Here is a 14,280-nt window from a genome sequence, read left to right as displayed (position 1 = left end):
TGTTTTACAGGGTACTTTGGAGGCATTAGCACAGGTTTCTGACTTTTGAAGCCCTCCTCCAACAATTTTCAAGCCTCCTAACATTTATTCAGCATCCAAGACATGTAAAACACAGGTCAGACGCAAAAGTAAATAAAAGGATAGGCTAATACAACCAACTGCAGCAAACAGGTGCCTTTGAGAAGTGCTCTCCTACATGTGGGGGCTTCCCTGGTGGCTCAGATGGTAAAGAATCCACTGTAATACAGGAGACCGGTGGGGAAGATCCCCTGGAGAAGGAAATGGCAACCCACTCCAGTATTCTTGCCTGCAGAATCCTATGGACAGAGGAGCCTGCAGGCTAAAGTCCATGGAGTCACAAAGAGTTATACACACTGAGTAACTCACACATACTCCTACACACGGAGACCAAATTTCTTAGAAGCACAGGAATTCCAACACTTTCTCCTGAGTGGGGACTGGAAAGTCTTCAGAGTAAAGGTTGGAGCTCAGTAGAGCCCTTCAGGATAAGGTTTACTCTCTCAGGTGATTTCTTGTACCTTATGTACATATTTGGAGGAAGCCCTCCGTCTGCCATTTCGTTAATATTACTGACTCTCTTTTTGAATGTGGCAGGGTGGTAAAGAGCCTACCTGCCAGTGCAAGAGACAGAAGAGACGTGGCTTTGACCCCTGAGTCAGGAAAATCCCCTGGAAGAGGAAATGGCAACATAATCCAGTTCTCTTGCCTGGAAAAGTCCATGGACACAGGAGCCTGGTGGGCTACAGTTTATGGGGTCACAAAGAGTCAGACATGACTGAGCACAGACACACACACACACACACACACACACACACACACACACACACACCCCGATAGCCATTCTCACTTCCTTTGCTCTTTGAACACATGCTCATCTCGCTTTGTCCTATCCCAGAATTTGTAGCAGGTGAACCTACCTTTCTTTTCCATGAGAAAGAGAGGTGGCGTGCAGTAGAGCATGACCTATTTTCTCTGGGTTGCTCCTTGGAGTTGACTGTTATACAGGGCTCTGAGAGTTTTATTTTACTGGTCAATTTTCCAGAAAGCTGGATTTAAGCACCTTGATGAAGGTAATTTAATGTTTCTCTCCATTCCCCAATTCCATTTAAATTATAATGATGTCTTTAACAAATTATCCAACTTTTATGGACTATTAATGCACTGGTAGTGATAATATTTCAAATATGATTTTGAATTAGTTTGGTCAGATGAGATGACTAAAGCTGATTTCTCTTACCTGTGTAATTCACTTTCAATTCAAGATGCATCATGGTGATGTCACTGTCCTTTCTCCGTTTATTGTAGTGTGGGTTGATGACAATTTGGTCAATCAACCTAGTTTCTATCTGAGGAGAAGTCAGATTTGATGCCATATACAGGCCTAGCACTGCTTTCCACTTCGACGGCTCTAAATTTCTCCTAAAGATTATGAAAACAAAAGAATAAGAAATTTCCCATCCACCACAGTTAGACTCTAGAGAAATAACAGTAGATATTTCAGAACCACTTGTTCCTATCCTCAGGTAATCTTGCACTTCTCTGAGGAATTCTTCTTTAAAAATATTTCCTTTAATTTCCAAATTGGGGAAGGAGTACATCATGGCTGTATATTGTCATCCTGCTTATTTAACTTACATGCAGAGTACATCATGCAAAATGCTGGGCTGGATGAAGCACAAGCTGGAATCCAGGTTGCTGGGAGAAATAACAATAACCTCAGATATTCAGATGACACCACCCTATGGCAGAAGGTGAAGAGGAACTGAAGAGCCTCTTGATGAAAGTGAAAGAGGAGAGTGAAAAAGCTGGCTTTAAACTTAACATTCAAAAAGCTAAGATTATTGCATCCAGTGCCATCACTTCACAGCAAATGGATGGGGAAACAATGGAAACAGTGAGAGACTATTTTTGGGGGCTCCAAAATCACTGCAGGTGGTGACCGTAGCCATGAAATTTAAAAGAGGCTTGCTCCTTGGAAGAAAAGCTGTGACCAACCTAGACAGCATATTAAAAAGCAGAAAAACGTCCCTCTAGTCAAAGGTATTGGAGAAGGCAGTGGCACCCCACTCCAGTACTGCTGCCTGGAAAATCCCATGGATGGAGGAGCCTGGTAGGCTGCAGTCCATGGGGTCGCTAAGAGTCTGACACGACTGAGCAATTTCACTTTCACTTTTCACTTTCATGCATTGGAGAAGGACATGGCAACCCACTCCAGTGTTCTTGCCTGGAGAATCTCAGGGACGGGGGGCCTGATGGGCTGCCATCTATGGGGTCACACAGAGTCGGACACGACTGAAGCGACTTAGCAGCAGCAAAGGTATGGTCTTTCTAATAATCATGTATGGATGTGAGATTTGGACCTTAAAGAAATCTGAGTGCTGAAGGATTGATGCTTTTGAACTGTGGTGTTGGAGAAGACTCTTGAGAGTCCCTTGGAGAGCAAGGAGATCAAACACCTATGTCCTAAAGGTGATCAGTCCTGGGTGTTCATTGGAAGGACTGATGTTGAAGCTGAAGCTCTAATACTTTGGCCACCTGATGCGAAGATCTGACTCCTTGGAAAAGACCATGATGCTGGGAAAGATTGAAGCCAGGGGAAAAGGGACGATAGAGGATGAGATGGTTGGATGGTATAACCAACTCGATGGACATGAGTTTGAGCAAACTCTGGATTGGTGATAGACAGGGAAGCCTGGAGTGCTGCAGTCCATGTGGTCTCAAAGAGTTGGACATGACTGAGCGAGCGCCTGAACTGAACTAGATTGCGGTTTTTTAACTTATGTTTCCCATTAGAATAACCTGTTGCACTTTTAAATAACACTGCTCTCCCTTCCCTATCTCTGATTTAATGAGTCTGGGATGGAGAGAGGCATTTTTAAATATTCATTTAAAAATTAAATCTCTGTGTTGATGGTAAGGTTTAGAACAACTGCTATAGATCACATTCCAGTGTGGAGACCACCTCTTGGTCCAAGGCTTCTTCCAGCAACCACAGTAGCTATGGTAACAATGAAAGGAGCACCTCCTGTTTAGGGGATCACTGAATTCACAGAGGTCACATAAACAATAAAACCTATTATATTTATAAGGTAATACATGAGCTTGAGCAGTTTCCTCACATAATGAACTCATAAATTTTCATACACAGTGTTGACTACTGATAATGTACTGGTAAAGGATAACATTTGTATTATATATAGGCAGATTAAATTGGAGATTGTATTAGAATTGGAAAGTGTACAGAAATTCCTCAATGTGCTGTTGGTTGGCAACATCTTCATGCCAAGAAATTACCATTGGAAAACTGGTATTAAGCCAACTGAGCCATATTCACAATGAAGTGAAATTTCCAATAACTGCAATATAGCAGAACTAGTCATTCAATTCTCTGTGGTCACAAATGCCCAGTTTAACATGGTACTTCAAATATTAGAATTCAAGTCACCTACAAATATATGTAAATACATAAAGGGCATGAAGTTATTTCAAGTCCATCTGTTATGTTTTTACCCATTTATTCATTACTTTGTGTATGTCTCTTAAATTACTCCTCTGAAAAAGTTGTATGTATTTTTACTCAGCATTTAATTTACATATTTACAAAAAATGCATCTTAAAATTGCCGCACTATTTTCCTACTTTGCATTTAATTATATTATTTATATATATTGTATCTTGCATTATAGTTTATATAATCAATGCATTATATTATTATTTATATATTAAATTATACATACTAATCATTTATAGTAAGTATTATTTAGTAATGATAAATTATTACTTTTGTTCACTTATTATCAATAAATTATTAAATTTACTATTTATAATTAAGTAACTCATAATCAAATCACTTATAAATACTGAAATGTTATTCATTTAATAGATTATTGACTTTATTAAGAATGATAATAAAGTATTATTAATTGGTATAATTGGTATACTAATTATTATACTATAACACTATATTAATGGCATAATATTTCAATAATAACTATTAACATTCGCTCAAACAAAGTATGACCCCATCTTATAGATTTCATTTTGAAGTTGAGTACATTTACTTAAAAAAATGATTGTCTCCTTAAGTGTTTCTACATCTTTTATATTCAGAAAAAATACATAAGAGTTCTCAGTGGTATATTCAATTTATTTGCTATCAATTTAAATTGATAAAACAATGCAGCTCGGATAAAATGCAGTTTAGTAGCTAAATTCCCAAATTATCTCTTTTGTATGTACCGTACTCTATCTGAGAACTATTGAAATGAGAGAACTTGTAGGTAATGCAAAGTTTAGCAATCACCATTTTCTCTCATTATTTTGGTATTTCAAATAGAAAAGCCACACAAACAACAAACTATTAAGATTAAACATGCATGTTTTCATCTTCTTGTCTAATGTGGCTTTCAGCAATGTTATTTTGACATAATTCTTGATGATTTCTGAAATTATTATTGTGCTACAATGAATAGAGCCTCTCTTCCATATTTTTATTTTTCCACCATCTGTAAGCAGCACTATGGATAAGAAATATCTCTCCAACATGTGTCATTTGCACACCTCTCTCATGTCCTGTCTGCATAACTTTCTGTGTCTATGTAACTAACTTCCCCCAGCATGAGCCCCACATTAGCACAAGCACAGTAAAATGACTACATCCTTTTCTCTGAGCACAAAGAACTGAAAATACAGAAGTCATAACCAATGGTACTTAAATCTTATGAATGAATGGAGAAATCTACTAAAAATTCAGGTTCCTACATTCTATCTCTAGAAATTCTAAATTAGAAGGTTGGCATGGGACTCAAGAATCTGTACTTTATAATTACTATTGGTATATCGAGCAATACGAATCCTTCCTAGCTTTTCCATTCATCCAGAGCCAAGAGATGGGGGAAGAAAATCTTCAGAGGAATCACTACAGATGAAGAAAGAGGACTTGTTATATTTCAAAAATATTTTTGTCTTAAAGCATCTGTAATCTCATACAGCAAAGAAAAGCTATAGGACAGAAGACAGGTTGGGATGGGAATAGTATATAACCCCATTGGATAGGCAGACCCAATCCAGCAGAATCTAAAGATGTAGAAATAGGGTATTTTTAGTTAGGGCGAGTGGTCTGAATTTCTGCTACATTTCATATTTATCTGCTTTGATCAAGCAAAGTGTTTTTCTCAGTAGCGAGGGAAAGAAAGGCACAGGTTGAAATGAAATACAAAGGTGTGTGTTCCTGACATCTGCAACTTCAAAGACTGTGCACCTCATGGCATATAGTAGGTGCTTCAGAAATGCTGCCCTGGGTGGGATGACCTAATACTGTCCACTGTTTGTTGCTTTGTCCTGGGATGTATATACCTTCACTAATCTAAACATAAGAATGACCAGGGGACATCCCTGGTGGTCAGTGGTTAGGGATCCGCACTTCCACTGCAGGGAGATGAGTTCTGTCCCTGGTTGGGGAACTAAGATCCCATATGCCACTTGACATGGTCAAAAGGAAATATAAATAGTCATCTGATCTATAAAAATCCTTATAAAAAATAAAGAATGTCCATTTGTAAATGGGATTTTCATTGTGGTAGGAAGTAAACATGGTAACATAATTATCATAGAGCAGCACAATATAGTAAAAGGAAAAAAAAAGATCAATGAGAACGCACACTATAAACTGAATTTTTTAATATTTTCCCATTACTAATGGTGGCATAAATCAACCTCAGCAAGTTTGCCCACTGCCAACCCAACAATATGTTTACAGAACTTTTAGTCTCTATTATCATTCTCCATGAATGGAAAAGAATTCCTAATGGAATTGCCAACTTCAATTTTCAAAGGCAAGAAAGAATTGAAATGCCACTGAAATGTGCTACAGTTGTCAGAGAGCAAGAAAGTTTTCAAGAGTATCAGAGGTAATTTTAAAAGAACTAAGGAGCCAGGTTAAATGGGATAACACTGGCTAGCTTTAACAATTTTAGTATCATATCAGTTCAGTTCAGTCGCTCAGACGTGTCTGACTCTTTGCGACCCCATGAATCACAGCACGCCAGGCCTCACTGTCCATCACCAACTGCTGGAATTCATTCAGACTCACGTCCATCGAGTCAGTGATGCTACCCAACCATCTCATCCTCTGTCGTCCCCTTCTCCTCCTGCCCCCAATCCCTCTCAGCATCAGAGTCTTTTCCAATGAGGCAACTCTTCGCATGAGGTCACCAAAGTACTGGAGTTTCAGCTTTAGCATCATTCCTTCCAAAGAAATCCCAGGGCTGATCTCCTTCAGAATGGACTGGCTGGATCTCCTTGTAGTCCAAGGGATTCTCAAGAGTCTTCTCCAACACCACAGTTCAAAAGCATCAATTCTTAGGTGCTCAGCCTTCTTCACAGTCCAACTCTCACATCCATACATGACCACAGGAAAAACCATAGCCTTGACTAGACGGACCTTATTTGGCAAAGTAATGTCTCTGCCTTTGAATATGCTGTCTAGGTTGGTCATAACTTTTCTTCCAAGGAGTAAGCATCTTTTAATTTCATGGCTGCAATCACCATCTGCAGTGATTTGGGAGCCCCCCAAAAATAAAGTCTGACACTGTTTCCACTGTTTCCCCATCTATTTCCCATGAGGGTGATGTGACCAGATGCCATGATCTTCGTTTTCTGAATGTTGAGCTTTAAGCCAACTTTTTCACTCTCCACTTTCACTTTCATCAAGAGGCTTTTTAGTTTTTCTTCACTTTCTGCCATAAGGGTGGTGTTATTTGCATATTTGAGGTTATTGATATTTCTCCCGGCAATCTTGATTCCAGCTTGTGTTTCTTCCAGTCCAGCGTTTCTCATGATGTACTCTGCATAGAAGTTATATAAGCAGGGTGACACTATACAGCCTTGATGCACTCCTTTTCCTATTTGGAACCAGTCTGTTGTTCCATGTCCACTTCTAACTGTTGCTTCCTGACCTGCATACAGATTTCTCAAGAGGCAGGTCAGGTGGTCTGGTATTCCTATCTATTGCAGAATTTTCCACAGCTTATTGTGATCCACACAGTCAAAGGCTTTGGCATAGTCAATAAAGCAGAAATAGATGTTTTTCTGGAACTCTCTTGCTTTGTCCATGATCCAGCGGATGTTGGCAATTTGATCTCTGGTTCCTCTGCTTTTTCTAAAACCAGTTTGAACATCTGGAAGTTCACGGTTCACGTATTGCTGAAGCCTGGCTTGAAGAATTTTGAGCATTACTTTACTAGAGTGTGAGATGAGTGCAATTGTGTGGTAGTTTGAGCATTTTTGGGCATTGCCTTTCTTTGGGATTGGAATGAAAACTGACATTCTCCAGTCCTGTGGCCATTGCTGAGTTTTCCAAATCTGCTGGCATATTGAGTGCAGCACTTTCACAGCATCATCTTTCAAGATTTGAAATAGCTCAACTGGAATTCCATCACCTCCACTGGCTTTTCATAGTGATTCTTTCTAAGGCCCACTTGACTTCACATTCCAAGATGTCTGGCTCTAGATGAGTGATCACACCATCGTGATTATCTGGGTCATGAAGATCTTTTTTGTACAGTTCTTCTGTGTATTCTTGCCACCTCTTCTTAATATCTCCTGCTTCTGTTAGGTCCCTACCATTTCTGTCCTTTATTGAGCCTGTCTTTGCATGAAATGTTCCCTTGGTGTCTCTAATTTTCTTGAAGAGATCTCTAGTCTTTCCCATTCTGTTCTTTTCCTTTATTTCTTTGCATTGATCGCTGAAGAAGGCTTTCTTATCTCTTCTTGCTATTCTTTGAAACTCAGCATTCAGATGCTTATATCTTTCCTTTTCTCCTTTGTTTTTCACCTCTCTTCTTTTCAGAGCTATTTGTAAGGCCTCCCCAGACAGCCATTTTGCTTTTTTGCATTTCTTTTCCATGGGGATGGTCTTGATCCCTGTCTCCTGTACAATGTCATGAACCTCATTCCATAGTTCATCAGGCACTCTATCAGATCTAGGCCCTTAAATCTATTTCTCATTTCCACCCTATAATCATAAGGGATTTGATTTAGGTCATACCTGAATGGTCTAGCAGTTTCCCTACTTTCTTCCATTTAAGTCTAAATTTGGTAATAAGGAGTTCATTATCTGAGCCACAGTCAGCTCCTGGTCTTGTTTTTGTTCACTGTATAGAGCTTCTCCTTCAGTAATCACAATAATTATTCTAGTTAATAAAATACATTTTTAATAAAGGGCCATGAATCCACAAAGAAACTCAAAAGAAAAAAGCTAAGTGTGTAAAAAGGCAGATGTATTGTAAAGGCAGGTTGACAGGAAGGTTGTGTTCCATTATTATCCTTTCTCATGAATAGGAAAGAGTTTCATACATATGGGAATTTTTATTTCATCTGTTAAGTGTAAGGGAGATCAGCCTTGGGTGTTCTTTGGAAGGAATGATGCTAAAGCTGAAACTCCAGTACTTTGGTCACCTCATGAGAAGAGTTGACTCATTGGAAAAGACTCTGATGCTGGGAGGGATTGGGGGCAGGAAGAAAAGGGGATGACAGGGGATGAGATGGCTGGATGGCATCACCGACTTGATGGACGTGAGTATGAGTGAACTCTGGGAGTTGGTGATGGACAGTGAGGCTTGGCGTGCTGCGATTCATCGGGTCCCAAAGAGTCGGACACGACTGAGCAACTGAACTGAACTGAACTGACGTTTTTAAAATAAAGTTATGCATCTATGTGTTTAAGTGTGAAAAGAGAAATAAGTACAGGGAACAAAGATTAAGCCAAACAATCCTCAGCACTATTTGATCTGGTGGATTACTCCTGGGCTTCCCAGGTGGCTTTGTGTTAAAGAATATACCTGCAATGCAGAAGATGTGGGTTCAGTCCCTGGGTCAGGAAGATCCCCTGGAGAAGGAAGTAGCAACCCCTTCCAGTATTCTTGCCTGGAGAATCCCATGGACAGAGGAGCCTGGTAGCCTATAGTCCATGGGATCGCAAAGAGTCAGAGATGACTTAGCAACTGAACAACAACAAGGATTATATCTGGAAACTTAAGAAATCATCTTTGAGTGCATTTCTTCACTTGATTCCCAGGACTATCCACAGATTTGAGATTTTCCTCTTATTTTACACTCTACTCTTCCTCAGTTTCTCTTTCCCAGCTCTTTTCTTCTCAAAAATTTAGATATTAGAATACTCTAGAATTTGCTTTCTGCCTTCTTTTCTTCATTAACATTAGTTTCAGTGATGATCTTATCCAATGCCATGACTTTAAATACCAGAAATACCCATGTCTCTTGTGTCTCTTGCTTTGGCAGGCAGGTACTTTACCACTAGCACACCTGCGAAGCCTGGATTCTGGAAGGAAGTTTCAAATTTAATACACGAAACATCAGAACTTTTACTCCCTTTCCAATCCTGTTTCTTCTCATTTTCATCATCTCAATAAATGATATCAACACTCATCTTATTGCTTAAAGACAAACCCTTTATTCTTCTCCTTTTCTATCTGTTGTTGTAGTTTGGTCACTAAGTCATGTCTTTTTGACCCCTTGAACTGCAGCACGCTAGGTTCCCCTGACCTTCACTATTTCCAGAGTCTGCTCAAATTCATATTCATTAAGTTGGTGATGCTATCCAACCATCGCATCATGTGCTGCCCACATCTCCTTTTACTTTCATTCTTTCCTAGCATCTGCTGGTGGCTCAGATGGTAAAGCGTCTGCCTGCAATGCAGGAGACCCAGGTTTGATCCCTGGGTCAGAAAGATCTCCTGGAGAAGGAAATGGCAACCCACTCCAGTATTCTTGCCTGGAAAATCCCATGGACGGAGGAACCTGGTAGGCTACAGTTCATGTGGTCGCAAAGAGTCAGACATGACTAAGCAACTTCACTTTTTCCAGCATCATGGTCTTGTCTAATGAGTCGACTTTTCCCATCAGGTGACCAAACTATTGGAGCTTCAGTTTCAGCATCAGTCCTTCCAATGAATATTCACAGTTGACTTCCTTTAGGACTGACTGGTTTGATCTCTGCTGTCTGAGGGACTCTCAAGAGTGATGTCTCTGCATTTTAAAATGCTATCTAGGTTTGTCATAGCTCTCTATCCAAGGAGCAAGCATCTTTTAATTTTGTGGCTTCAGTCACTGTCTGCAGTGATTTTGGAGCCCAAGAAAATAAAATCTGTCGCTGCCTCTTGTTTTTCCCTTTTTATTTACCATGAAGTGATGGGACTGGATGCCATGATATTAGTTTTTTTGTTGTTTTTTTTTAATGTTGAGTTTCAAGCCAACTTTTTCACTCTCTTCTTTCACCCTTATCAAGAAGTTCTTCAGTTCCTCTTCACTTTCTGAGATCACTAGCAACTTTAGAAGACTCTCAGCATCTGAGCGTATTAATAAGATCCAGACATTTGTCCAGCTTTCTCTAACATAATCTTAGAGCCACCATTGTTTCTTTCTGACTGGTTCTCCCAACTTTATCCTTGCTCCCCTCAGCAGTGGAATCTCTACACAGATACCTGACAAGACAAGGTCACTCTTCCGCCTTCCAAACAGTCTCACGTCCCACTTACCGGAGTCAATTGAGTCCTCCGCAGGGCCTAGGATATGGTCTTGCTTACATCTCATATCTTGTTCCTACCCCACCGTCAATCACTTCCTGATTAACAGTGGTAGAAAGGTTTCTCAGTGTTTCTGTTTTCTTCCCTACCCTGTAATATTAGCATCATTCAGGCAAAAACTTTGTTGGTCTGTGAACATTATTATCCCTAAAACTTAGAACAGCGCTTGGCATAGGCAAGTGTTCCCTGGGACTTCCCTAGTGGTCCAGTGGTTATGAATCTTCCTTCCAACGCAGGGGACACAAGTTACACCCCTGGTCAGGGAACTAGGAGCCCAAAACTAAGCCTGTGGGCCACAATAGAGAACTCACACACCTCGATGAAGACTCAGCGAAGCCAAAAGCAGAACAAAAAAACGACTGAAGCACTACATGAAAAACGATGCAATCCAGGAGTCAGAAAGATTGAGCACAACCAGTGGTTACACATATCAGCCAGGTAGAGAGACGAGGTGCAGATCAAGCCATATCAGCACATGTGATTACACAAAATAAATAAGGGAAGAGAGCACACAGTAATGCCATCCAAGATGAAGAATTCATTCTCAAAGTAGAAGTAGCTTCAGAGATCAGATGCTGAAACATTTAGGAAATAAAACTTCTGAGTGGACTAATAATAAGTTACCTGTTAATAAAAGTATGTTATTAAAAGTAGTGCTGATAGAATACTATGAAGGAAATGAGTTATATGATATGGGCCAAAGGTGACTTTAAGTAGATGACAACAGATTGGAAATTGGCATCTCTTAGAAAAGGAATCAAGATCCATGCCATAACCAAAACCCAATAAGTCACTAATCTTGACATCCCTACTAGCTTAGGAAAATACTATTCATTTTTTTTTTGATCTGTAAAAATTACTAAAATCTTGAAAAAGTGTAACAGGATTTCTGCAACCTGAAGGAGATAATTTATTATTAGCTCATCTCATAAAACCATAAGAATAGGTAGATAGAGAAACTAAATAATAAACTAAATAAAAACCCACAATATTTTTTTAGAGTATGTTTAAGTAGAAATGAAATAATTTTTAAAACATTATATTTGGGTAGATTCTGTGTCCTAGATCTATCTGAGGCATTAAAAAGAATCCAAATTTTAAACTGTAATTGCAGTATCAATTAATTAATTAATGTTGGTGGCTCAGATGGTAAAGAATCTGCCTGCAATCCAGGAGACGTGAGTTCAATCCCTGGGTCAGGAAGTTTCTCTGAAAAAGGAAATGTCAACCCACTCCAGTATTTTTGCCAGGAGATTTCCATGGACAGAGGAGCCTGGCAGGCTCCAGTCCATAGGGTCACAAAGAGCCGGACACGACTGAATGACTATTGCTCACTGTAGTCAATACTGTTTAAAAAGTTGGTCTTCAGAGTTTTATTATCACTATAAGTTAAATTAAATTAGCACTAAATAAAGCATAAATAGTAGTGTGTATTTCTTGTCATACACCAAAACACCTGGTTATGAAATCATCTATTTCAGAAATGTTAACACCTGTTTCAATAAGTTGTTTTAATGAGAAATGAGGTAATCCATATGGTGCATTTGATTGTCTCTGACGAGCAAATTAAAGAATGGAAGATTGACAAGAGCCTTCTTGTCAATGATAATTTCATTATTGTGCTCAGTCGCTCAATTGTGTCCAACTCTTTGTGACTCCGCAGATTGTAGTCCACCAGGCTTCTCTGTTCATGGGATTTTCCCAGCAAAAATATTGGAGTGGGGTGCATTTCCTCCTCCAGGAATTTCATCATGAATAGATGTCTATTCAATAGATGTGATCCATACTGTAAATTATAAATGAGTGACTCACCCAGACTGAACAGTGGTCCCTTCTGGGGTCTCCTTCAAGGATGGTGATGACTAGGAAGCGGTAAGAGAGGAATTCCCAGGTGGTGGAAATGTTTTATGTCTTGATGAGAGTGTGGTCACACAGACATATGCATTTTTAAAACTAATCAAATTGGACATTTAAGATTAGGCATTTTGCATATGTCAGTGGGAAAAAATGAAAGCAATGTTAAACTCTGGTTGCTTTAGACAGTGCTATGGTTCACAATTTTCAAACTACTTTTCCATTCTAAGCTTGAGCAAATCCATATTTATTTTGTAGACAGCATAAATAAGCTTTGTCATAATTGGAGATGAGTTACAAATATGGAAGGAGAAAAGACCGAAATGTATTCTATTGTGTTTTATTTGAATTGTTCCATTTTGAGTTCATATTTATAGAGCTGTGAGAGTATAGAGATATGCCCACTGAGAGGGTCTAGAATCAGGGCATACCAGCAGCTATAGGCCTGTAGATGATATTATTTTTTAAATGTAGAAGGAACTAAAATTGCTGAATGGATTTGGGGTTTCTTATAGAAAGCTTAATTTGAGGGCAAGGGCAGGGAAAGTACAAGATGAACCTGGAACATTTTATTTTGCCAGAAAGTAAGAAAGTTCTCAAAGCATGGGGATATATCAAGACCAACAAGGGAGCAAGCTTGAAGGGTTTCCCCAAATATAAAGACTTTCTATAAAATAACTTGCTTGTATTAAAAAGATATCAAAAACAAGAAAAAAAGACTGACAAAGACAAAGATAGTAAGGCTGACAGAAAGGCTGTTTTAGATTAAAGATGAAAGAGACATTGCAACCAAATTGAGTGCCTTATACTTAATTGGTTCTTGGGTGGAGAAAACATACAAGCTACAAATGTTCTAAAAAACATATTTGGGACAATTGACAAAAGTAAATATATGCTGTGTTAGTTAATTAGATAATTGTATTGCATGCATGTTAATTTCCATGATTTTCTGTGATTATGTAGGAAAATATTTTTGTTCTTAGTTTTAAAAAAAACCCAAAGAACACAGAGTAAAGAGGCACATGTTTAACCCACTGTCAAATGATTCAGAAAACAAATATTTCTCCAAAGTGGAGGGAATGAAAGAATGAGAAAGTTTTCATAGCATAAAATGTAAACAAATGGTAAATGTCAGTGAAGGTACACAGGAGTTCTCTGTACTATTATTTGCAATTTGGGGGCATGTCTGAAATTATATCAATATAAAAAATGTAGAAAATAAATGTGCTGAATATTTCATGGGTAAGACTTAGAGTCTTCTTCCAAGGACATTTCCTGATCAGGAACAATAAAAATTTTGTTGCACATTTCTCTAATTCACAAAAGCATTGCAGCATCTTAATTTTGCCCTGGCAATCACCCTAGCAGGTAGATATTCTGTGGACACTCTACAGATGAGATCCTGAAACCCACAGATTGATTTGAAGTCACACAAGGTCAGTGCCTTGAAAGAGTAAAAGGGAAAGTGAAATCTCTCAGTCATGCCCAACTTTTTGCGAGTCCACGAACTGTATCTGTCAGGCTCCTACATCCATGGGATTCTCCAGGCAAGATTACTGGAGTGGGTTGCCATTTCCTTTTCCAGGGGGTCTTCCCAACCCAGGGATCAAACCTGGGTCTTCTGCACTACAGGCAGACTCTCTACCATCTGAGCCACAAGAGGGCTTCCCCTTTAGTCAGTACCATAAGTAATCTTCATTCAGTCAGTACCGTAAGTCGGATCAAAATCCTATTCTCTGAGTTGAAGTCCACCTTGTCTTTAAATCACAGCAAAATCGGCTCATACTTTCCAAATATCTCT

General features: G+C 39.0%; 1 protein-coding gene across 1 annotated transcript in view; it reads right to left on the bottom strand.

The window, feature by feature from the left end:
• The window catches only part of TMPRSS15 (transmembrane protease, serine 15), a 153,631-nt gene that overhangs the window by 10,069 nt on the left and 129,282 nt on the right, over nt 1-14,280 (bottom strand). The window contains exon 22 of the mRNA XM_018051693.1: nt 1,259-1,440. Within this exon, the coding sequence (XP_017907182.1) occupies nt 1,259-1,440 (182 nt within the window). The remainder of the gene's footprint in view (nt 1-1,258; nt 1,441-14,280) is intronic.

This window comes from Capra hircus, chromosome 1, assembly GCF_001704415.2.
Source record: "Capra hircus breed San Clemente chromosome 1, ASM170441v1, whole genome shotgun sequence".
NCBI lineage: Eukaryota > Metazoa > Chordata > Mammalia > Artiodactyla > Bovidae > Capra > Capra hircus.
Note: the sequence above shows the minus strand (reverse complement) of the source record. Positions and strands in the feature narration are given on the sequence as shown.